General features: G+C 42.5%; 1 protein-coding gene across 1 annotated transcript; it reads left to right on the top strand.

The window, feature by feature from the left end:
* The first annotated feature begins 1,035 nt into the window (after nt 1–1,035).
* LOC118361377 (translocating chain-associated membrane protein 1-like 1) lies at nt 1,036–9,353 on the top strand. Its single transcript, XM_035741259.2, has 11 exons — nt 1,036–1,392; nt 1,779–1,839; nt 1,993–2,111; nt 2,452–2,568; nt 2,678–2,736; nt 3,401–3,485; nt 3,637–3,707; nt 4,882–4,986; nt 5,418–5,561; nt 5,713–5,873; nt 5,983–9,353. The coding sequence occupies exons 1-11, from the start codon at nt 1,273–1,275 to the stop codon at nt 6,051–6,053; spliced, it is 1,113 nt and encodes a 370-aa protein (XP_035597152.1). The 5' UTR covers nt 1,036–1,272; the 3' UTR covers nt 6,054–9,353.
* Nucleotides 9,354–10,385: the final 1,032 nt, after the last annotated feature.

Genomic DNA, 10,385 nt, shown 5'->3' with positions numbered 1-10,385 from the left:
ATCCGTTCACCCACAAAGACATGGCAGTTGAAACCAAAAATATCAAATTTGGACTCCAGACCAAAGGACAAATATCCACCGGTCTAATGTTAATTTCATGTGTTTCTTAACCCAAGCAAGTCTCTTCTTATTATTGGTGTCCTTTAGTAGTGCTTCATTTGTTTAATACATTGTTTGTTACTACATCAAATGAAATGTTATTGGTCACATACACATGGTTAGCAGATGTTATTGCGAGTGTAGCAAAATGCTTGTGCTTCTAGATCCGACAGTGCAGCCGTATCTAACAGGTAATATCTAACAATTCCACAACAAAACCTAATATCTAACAAATTCCACAACAGAACCTAATACACACAATCTAATAAAGGGATGGGATGAGAATATATAAGTATAAAATATATGGATGAGCAGTGACAGAGCGGCTGAGATGCAATAGATAGTAAAAAATAGATAGTGATATGAGATATGTAAATATTCTTAAAGTGGCATTATTAAAGTGACTAGTGTTCCATTTATTAAAGTGGCCAATGATATCAAGTCTGTAGGTAAGGGTGTCTGTTTAAGAATCTGATGGCCTTGAGATAGAAGCTGTTTTTCATCTCTTTTTCTGTTTTTAATGATTCCATATGTGTTATTTCATAGTTTTGATGTATTCACTATTATTCTACAATGTAGAAGGAAGTCAAATAAAGAAAAGCCCTTGAATGAGTAGGTGTTCGAAATATATAGATTATACAGAACCTACTGTATTGAGTATTCCCAACCCCACTTCTACCTCTGCACATAGAATAGTTGTTTCTCTAAACATTGAACATTGTATTTTTCGATAGTGGTCTTAAAAAAAATGTTTTTAGAAGCATGTTTATAATTGTTTTCGTAAATTCCTCCCTACATTTGCTTATACGCACAATACAAATGTACATTGATTCAAATGTAATACAGCATCTTGATTGACTTCTCCACGTTGCAGTTTTCAATTGCGGGCTTTTATTTTGACGGTTTCCTCATTACCATACAAAATAGACGTCAGCATTTGTGCAGCTGGCAAAAAAAAATACTGGTTGACGTTTAACTGACTTACGAATAAATCGCGTGTGTGTTTGGCACATCTTTTTTTGTTGTCGTTTCTTCGCTAACACATGACCTGCAATTTACCCATTGTACTGGCAGTGGTGGAGGGAGCAAAAGAGGAGAGTTTGCATCTGTGTGCAAGCGGGGGGCAGCGAGTGACTGAAGTGCGGCAGGGAGGGAGAGCTGTATCGGTCAGCCATGGGTTTCCGAAAGAAGAACAAGAGCCCGGCGGTGCTGAGCCACGAGTTCGTGATCCAGAATCACGCCGATATGGTTTCGTGTGTGGCTATGGTCATTCTCCTCGGCCTGATGTTCGAGGTACAGTGTTAAATCCTGGGATGTATGCTGTATAAAGTTCGCTTAGGTAGGGCCAGTACCCTAGATCTTTTTTTTTTTTCTAAAAAAAAAAGCATTGTCTATGTTGACGAGGGTGGCTGGGCGCTAGCCTCTCCCTTCTCATGTGTCACACTGATTGCACACGGGGGGGCACTGTTCAAGCTAGTGGCAGCCTGGTCAGCTGGCGTTTCACACAGCCTAGTTGGCGATCTAATATTGCCAAATGGATTGCTAGCCAGTTAGCTTTGACATCTATCCGTGTTACAGCAAAATACAGGGATTGTTTACATTATCAACCTCTGCCTAACACATTTTTACGGTTGTTGACTCTCACGCACATTTACACTTATGTCCTTCCTTTATTGAAGGTGACAGCGAAGTTTGCCGTCATGTTCATCACTGTCCAGTACAATGTGACGCAAGGTCTTGGTAAGTTTGTACATTTGTCTTTTGTATCTATTTTTAAAACAAGATAATTAGCCTTTTTATTACATTATTTAGTGCTTGTATCCAATACCTTGAATACCTTGTATTTGATTCCCTAGAGCCATGTTTTTTTGTTTGTTCTTTGTGTGTTATCAGATGAGAGGGCTGAGCCAGTGAACCTGTACCAGTACGGCCCTAAAGACATGGCCACTGTGTTCTTCTACCTGCTCATCGCTGTCATACTCCACGCCTTAATACAGGAATACGTTCTTGACGTGAGTGGCTATGCACACAGACCCTGACACACTGTGTGTGTGTGTGTGTGTGTGTGTGTGTGTGTGTGTGTGTGACCTGAGAGAGAAAGCGGGACCTCTGTAAAGGTCGTTGCTCCACAGAATACATACGTCACTGTGTATGCGAGAGTGACCCCCCTCTTTCTTTTCCATCTCTCTGTGTGAGTCATAAAATAAGGTCTGGCCTTCTCTCTCATCAGCCTTATCCTCCTCACCCTCTTAGCCATTCGAATAGCATCCCCCCACATCCACTACACAGGCCACAACAAATGATAACTGACACGTTTCCCAGCTTCTCATGTCCTATTCTCTCTGATTTCAGAAAATGAATAGGCGGTTGCATCTGTCAAAAACCAAACACAGCAAGTTCAATGAGTCGGGACAGCTTGCTGCCTTCTACTTCATCTCCTTCATCTGGGGCTGCAGCATCTTAACAGCGGTAAAAAGGCCAACGAAGCACTGCCAGGGAACATTATGTGACGAGACGAGCACTCCATCCCGTTGTATTTGTTCTTTGGCTCACGCCTTCTCTTCTTTTCATCTGTTAGGAGGAATTTGCAACAAATCCTACTTTCCTATGGGCGGGCTATCCACACACCCACATGGTGTAAGTAAGGATTTCTACATTTAATTTTACACCTTCAGCTTGCTCGGGTCATTATTTCAACAATATGTCAGTAGGACAGGGTAAGACCTCTTTATTCATCACGGCTCGTTCTGTGTGTTCTTGTTTAGAGTTACCAAGCATTCTCGAACACAGGTTTTCTGGGAAGGCTCGGCTGTTTTTGAGTTAGCACATCGGACAGGCCTTGCTTTCCCAGGGTGCATTGCAGCCCCAGTATTGTGTGTGGGAGTACACTTCTGCTGTATTGGGCTGCCTCAACAAATCCATGTTTGATGTCAGGTTCCCCTGAAATATTTATTAAGAATGGGATATTTTACTCAAGCTAGACACACAGCGCCAGGTGTCTCTCTCTCTTCCCATCCTTTCCAGATTTGTCATTGTGTTACGAGGCATCTTATTTCTATGCATTTTAATTTGTGGGAAATGGAATAAGCAGGTATGCATAGATTTGTGAACTGAATATTTTCTCCCAAATTACCTCTTTATTATTGATTGACTTTAATGTACCATCAAATAACATGTTTGTAAAATGCATATATTACGGGATTGAAGTTATCATGGTCAAACCTTCCAATCATATCCACTCCCTCCCTACATTGATAGACCTGATCTCTCCCTCTGCCTGCCTGTCACCTGTCCTCTGCAGCTTTCAGGTGAAGTTCTTCTACATTTGCCAAATGGCCTACTGGCTCCACGCCCTTCCTGAGCTGTACTTCCAGAAAGTGCGAAAGGTAAGCGTCCATGATCACACCAGGGGTTAGGTCCTAAAGATGACCCATCTGTTATTTTAAAACCTGGAAGGATATATCTTGTTGTTCTTTATTCTCATCTTACACTGATTCAGCAGTCATGAATAAAGGCTCTGTCCTGCTTGTTTCTCAGGAGGACATTCCCCGCCAGCTCTATTACATTTGCCTTTACGTCTTCCATATCACCGGTGCCTACGTCTTAAAGTGAGTGTGTCCTTTTCAGTGAAGTGGTCAGATAAGAGGATGTGATTGGGCTATTAGAATGGAGCTGCCGTTTTGGAAGTTTTTTTCTGTTTGCACTTTTATTTAGCCTGTATTCCACGGCCTTGAGTGAGCCGTTTCCCAAATAATTGAATGAAGCGTCAGAACCTCTCTTCAATCCGAGGAAAGGGTTTGGTATGGCAGAGGGGTAAACGCACTCCATATCTGGGTGTTCCCGTCAAAGCAATGAAGTGTGTGTGAGCAGCTGTGGATATTCCCTTATCGCCTCGTGACTGTGTGTGAGGTGGCCTGGTTTAGTGTGACGGGACGATGCGGACAACAAGGGAGGTATTCAAACTATGCCAGAGGGATACCGCTGCTAAAACAATCCCGTTCATGTCATATATCCCGACGAGAGTTTGTGTACTGGGTGGGGTTAGTTGTAAACATTTCCTTACTTTGTCCTCAAAATACAGGCAGTCTTTTAAACTTACCACACACAGGTTATGTCTGACAAACTAATTTGTTCTGGGGAAAGTGGCTATGGAAAGATTTAGTAGTAATAGCAGATGGTAGAATCATCAGTAGTACCTCTAACTGGTTTAGTTGACTTCTGAACCTTGGCCCAATATTATGTAATGGCCCTCTGTCCTCTCTCCTTCAAGACCGCTGGTCTGGAAGACTGGGGTAAAGGCAGCACAGGGCATTAATTTGATTCTAGTGCATCTGTTCCTGATCACCGGGCGTGGCCGACGGGAGTCTAGGGAAGGAAGGAGGTCATTCATGACTATTTGTAAATCGCTTCAATGTGATGTATCCTGTACCCCTGTCGGGGCTGGCTGACCATGTCCTCAATCGTTTCCGCTAGGGTAGCAGCACTCGCAGTGGTGCCGTTCTTACCAAATAAAACAAATGCAATCTTTCTAATAGATCGGACACCTACTACTGAACAATATTGGAGTACTGCAGCTTATAATTGCATGCATCAGTTATAGGCTGTTATGGTAGATATGCATAAATCATCTGGATGTCTTTAAAAGACAGTGCTTCCTGCTGCAAATGTGAATAATATTGAGTATTTCAGTGCTGTTAATCCCTGGACAAAAAATACCATCTGAAGTTCTGATATGTTTCACCTGGTGCTGTGCTGACTTCCTGTTTCCTGTGTGTTCACTAGCCTCCACCGGCTGGGCCTGGTGCTTCTTGTACCTCACTCCCTGGTGGAGCTCCTGTTCCACGCCTCGCGCCTGTTCTATTTCAGTGACGAGAACAAGCAGAAGGGGTATGAATTTTACACTGGCAGTAGAATCTGCACACAGGGTTTTGGGATTTAGTTCGAATTATCACTATCCTTCAGCAACTCACTCGTGTGATCCAGTGGGAGCTTGTCCTATGTCGGCGTCCCCTGATTTTGGTTTGAATAACTTGGTAGTGATGGTGTCTTACATCAGGGTTTCCTAAACTCTGTCCTGGGGCCACCCCTGGGTGCATGCCTATTTTTTACTACCCTAGCACTACACAGCTGACTCCAATAACAAACTCCTCGTCAAGCTTTGATTATTTGAATCTGCTGTATAGTGCTAGGGCAACAAAAAAAAACTTGCCCCAGGATAAAGTTTGGGGGAAACCCTTCCTTACATGAGCCCGTAGAAGATGTCACTGCTATTGCCGTGGTGACTTGTAACCCCCCCCCCTCTGATTCTCCTTTCCCAGTTTCACTTTGTGGGCAATGCTTTTCGTCATCGCACGCCTCGTCACCCTCACCCTCTCCGTACTGACATTCGGCTTCGGACTGCCCCGTGCAGAGAACCAGGGATTCTCACTGGCAAAGGGAAACTTTAATGTTCTCACCGTTAGGCAAGTCATGTTCCTTAAGGTCACTTTTTAATTTTGCCCTCTTTCCCCTTCTGATTGGGACCTTGAGAGCAAGTGTATCGGAACTTTTCCTCTTTCTAAAAGAATAGAAGCCTGCTCATGGCTGGTCCTCATGTTTCCTTCCCTGACTCAGGATGACATGCCTGGCTGCCATTTGCCTCACCCAGGCTTGGATGATGTGGAAATTCATCAACTTTCAGCTGAAGAAGTGGAGGGAGCACAGCCAGAGCCAGGCTTCCAAGGTGAAGGCTATCAGCCCAAAGAGCAAGCCCCACAAGAAGGACCCAGCCCGGGGTGAGTCCCCCACCGCTGCCCACTCTAAACACCCACCTCCAGCCATTTGTAACTGTGTGACGCAAATATGTTTCTGACATGTTGTTCTTGTTCCTTTTTGTTTTGTTAGGAGGTTCTGCCAACGGTGTTGGTCTGAAGTCTGATGACAAGCCATCACCTCGGGCAAGAAAAGCCTTGTAGAGATGGGAGGGAGGAGAACTAAGTGAGGGGGCTGCTCTCAATGTGACACTTTTAACCACATAAAAAAAAAAAAGTGAACTTACTGTTCGCCAAAACAACCACTTAAGCGCACAAAGAAACCGTAACTTAACCATCTCTTGAGTTAGAACTGTTAAAAACTAGGTTCTGTTTTGATGACCTGATACGTTTGTGTTCAGTCGTTCTTTCTCAGGATGTAATTAATGTAGGTCGACTGGTTAAACGCTTTAACTGTATAAATTGGTCAAAAAAGTGTCCCTTTTGGCGAGGACTTCCTATTGCATCCAGCTTCAGGGCCTGATTCTATCAAACTTGTTAACCGGGTTTATGAGGAAGTCAAACAAGTACTGTTCAATTTGCATTGCAAGAGTGCATGTCAGGATTCATGTTCTTACCCGAACATGTAAAAGAATGAATGGGGAAACGTTGGGCATGAAGTTTAGCCGTTTACCTGGCCGTTGGTTTCGATTGAATAGGGACCTCACCATTAACTCCTAAAGGGTGTCTGTTTACTGCCTGTATTGTTACCTGCCTTTTGCCATATGAAACCTGGGCTATTATGGGATTGAGGGCACTATTTGTCATTAGTAGCCCCCATCTTCTGACTCAACTTGGCCTTCATCCAGGAACCGGAACTCCTGACGGGAGATACTGTCTTTATCCATGCAGAACTAGATCTCTTGAGCAAATGATGCATTCATGTAAGAGTAGGATTTGTGCAGGTGAGGTTTGTGTGTTTCAGTTCAGGATTTCGATCCATGATATCTTCATTTAACAGCGGCGGTCCTTTCTGCGCTCAAGTTATTGTTAAGCTTCGAGGGTCATGGTTAGGTTTTGACGTCATGTTTTGAGTTTGCATATCTCAGAAGCATTCGGTGGTCTTCTTTTCACATCCGCTGGCAGAGTTTTGAGTTATTTATTTCAGTCGTATCTTGTTAAAAAAATTCTCATGCTTTGGCAACTCTCTTAACCAGCATAGACGAGGTACAAAGTGAAACGCTTTGTCTTCGGCGCTCAACCCAAATAATACAAAACTCCTTTAAGTGTCCTTAAAATGTCAGTGGCGCGAGCTGTGAAATTTTCCTCGGGTTTCCTTTTCTGTTTGCCTTTTCTTTTTTTTTTATATATCGGGGTATATGATGGCGGGCAGCTGCCTCCGGAAACACCCACCTATTCTACTGTACGTCCCGTTCTCAGATGGGAGAGTTGTCTGTTGGTGCGTGTTTGAGCCTTTGTGCATTTTTACCTGTGGTAATGCTTCTGTTGTGTCCGTGAGGAGGTGAATGCGCCGCATGAGTCATTCTTTCGTCTTTGCTTTTGTTCTTGGTGGGGGGGGGGGAAGTTGTTGCCCTTGTGGCATTATAGAATGCGACACAAACAGTTTATAGACTCTCCTCGTTTCCTTTTTAAATCCTTGTTTTCATTTCACCCTTTTTTTTGTTGTTAATTGACGAAAGGCCTTTGTAACGAAGACAATGAGTGACAACTGAGTATATTCTATATAAAGTTAGTTGTTGGATGCTTACAACCTCTGGCCCTTCCTTAACCCTGTCCTGTATGAAAGAGATTCTGTGAGTTCTGTTTGCCAAATTTGGGGTGGGGGGGGAGATTCTTGCTCTACCTTTCCAGTGATTTGGACGTTTGCCTTTGGACACTTGTGTCCTACTGTATACCCAATGCTGTTACCACAAATGGGCCAGGTTACCAGTCCTGCTTTGGTGAACCTGATCTCTGCTTCACCAACTTCTCTGACTAGCGTTATAGTTGGCTGAAGCATGTACTGGTCTGGGACCAGGCTACTTGTTTGGTAGGTTGCATAGTGTTTTTTTTTTTTTTGGCGGGAAGTACATGAGGAGTCGTGACTAGTTTAGTCCTCATAACGCTCTATCTTAAGTTGAGTGTGGAGGACTTGTGTTCTGTTATGTGGCAATGTCTCTGAGGAGGAAAGGTGGAGCAGAGGACCTTTTTTTACACCCGTCTGTACTTCACTGTATCGGATGTTTAAAATCTACATGAATCTAATGCTACACTGTACTAAAAATGGTCAGAATTTTTAAAGCTATTTTTGTTTATTTGAAGAACTTGGTTCACCAATATTCAGCACACAGATATAAATATCTGAATATTATTTTGCATCCACATTGGCATGTTTTTCTACATCAAAAGACAAAGCTTTCTCCCCTTCCACATTTCAGTTTCACCATCGTAGTCTATTTCATAGACTCGGCTGTATATATTGAGTAGAGTAAATCAGAACCACTCTGCCATAAGATGATGCTCAGACAGCACTATGTGGAAACTGTCTACTGTCGTTGTATTGTATTCTAATGTAATTGCTATCTGCTGTCCATGGCACTAGGTAGCAAAGCTACTGTTTGATCAGCAAGGATCCTGATATGTTTTTTTTATTGTTCTAAGGTGTATTTAAATCAGTGGGTCGTCCTACTCTTACACGAGCCTGATCCCAGACCTGTGTCTTCTTTAGCCAACTCCTCTGCTAGCATGACAACCATAATCAGAGACGTTGACTAGGATATTAGTATCTGATCAAGGACCAGGCTATTGCTGACCCTGTAAAACAACACATTTCACTTCACCTAGCTGGTGTGTGGCACTAACACATCTAACTATATACAACACTTTGGTGAAGTGATAATTACAACAAAGGAAAGATTAGCATTTTGCCCTTCATCCATTCCTTTCTGAATTGATTTGATGTCATGATACACTGAGGGGGCCGAGTAACAGGAGTTTCTCTAGCCAGGTTAAGACGCACGCTAACCCTGTAGCATTGAGAAGAGTTGTCTTCTCAATGCTACAACCGCTATTGAAATATACAGTGTAGTGAAGCATGACACCAATGGATGCCACTGTGTACTGTCAGCATGTTGGGGTTGTAGCACTGTTCTGTAGCCTAGCGCGAGTCTTGACTGCAAGGACCGTTTGATCTCTGGTAAGGTGGCAATGGGCCAACACAATGCAAAGACCCATGCTAATCATTTATTAGTGTATATCAGCTGTTTAGGTGGCAACGACCATTTGATGCATTTGGGATGCATACTCCTTCATAGCAGCCAGGTACACAGAAGAAAAACATGGTTATGGTTCATGCACTGTCCTTATTTTGTGGTGTTTTTGCTGCTTGCTTCTAGATTTAAAAAAATATATATATTTTTAAAAAACGTGTGGTCTCTGGAATGTAAATTTATGCAAAAATCTTGGTATTTCTCAAATTTCTTTTGTTTGTACTTATTTCATGTTTGAATAAAGCCTTTGATTATCCAGAGTGTTGCTGTCGTCTTTAGTGGGATTTGTTACGTAACCTAACGTTTGGAGTGTTTCTACATATGTCGGCGAGGGGGGGGTTGCAGTCCTTTTAAAATACTCATTACTGTATTAGAATGAGGAGTCTCTTGTCAGTCGTACAGCAGGGGCTTATGAGACACCTTTCAACTGATGATTTTTCTTATGTTCAACTTTAGATTGGTGTACCATCACACTCTCATGCTTAATTCTCACTACATGGATACCAATTTTAAACTTCTGCAGACGAGGCTCACGTTTCTATTTTGACTTCATCTAAAAAGTATCTTTCCTTGATTATTTGTGCCATCAAAACATCAGAGGGAAGCAAGATTGTGTGTGTGTGCCTGTTGGTAGAGCATGGCGCTTGCGACGCCAGGGGTTGTGGGTTCGATTCTCAAGGGGAATTTGAAGCGGATTATGTTTTAAATCTCTGAAGATCAACGGGAAAGTTATTTCACAGACAAACAGGTGGACATTTTGTGTGAGGGCAGAAAGAACGATTAATAAAATACTGCTGCTTATTTGGATTAGGGAGGCTGTTTTTGTAATGCTCCTTCAAACGATGTTCGGCAATGTTTCTCCATTCATGTATTTTGTTAAATAACAGGGTAGCTAGGCAAGTTGCTGATTTTGTAAATGGTGCGCAGAGAAGACCAGAAAAATATGAGCCATTTGTTTTCAATATGTGAGGGTTACATGTTAAACAGTGAAAGTTACATTGAAACTGTATTGTAGCCGTTACTGGGTTCAAAGGTTCACTCTGGGTTCAAAGCTACTTTGGCCTAAAAATGTCTACCTTAAATAGTATTGTGTGTGTTGTAATTGTTAGATATTGTAATAATATGCCTTTACAGTCTCCACGCATTACTTCCTTGATCAAACAAAAAGCTACAAAGGAGTTTGCAAAAGTGGAGACGGGCTATTTACAAGGCTAATGGTTAATAACTAATAGTTAAGCACATTTGGATCTGGAGCCTTCTAATTTTGTCATTTCAAATCAACGTTCTA

This window comes from Oncorhynchus keta, chromosome 28 (genome assembly GCF_023373465.1).
Source record: "Oncorhynchus keta strain PuntledgeMale-10-30-2019 chromosome 28, Oket_V2, whole genome shotgun sequence".
Classification (NCBI taxonomy): Eukaryota; Metazoa; Chordata; class Actinopteri; order Salmoniformes; family Salmonidae; genus Oncorhynchus; species Oncorhynchus keta.
This window is presented reverse-complemented; position numbering and strand designations above follow the sequence as displayed.

Coding starts and splice junctions, on each gene's coding strand:
- LOC118361377 (XM_035741259.2), top strand. CDS start 1,273: ATGGGTTTCCGAAAGAAGAACAAGAGCCCGGCGGTGCTGAGCCACGAG. Junction 2,112..2,451: donor TACAGGAATACGTTCTTGAC/GTGAGTGGCTAT, acceptor CTCTGATTTCAG/AAAATGAATAGGCGGTTGCA. Junction 2,569..2,677: donor GCTGCAGCATCTTAACAGCG/GTAAAAAGGCCA, acceptor TTCATCTGTTAG/GAGGAATTTGCAACAAATCC.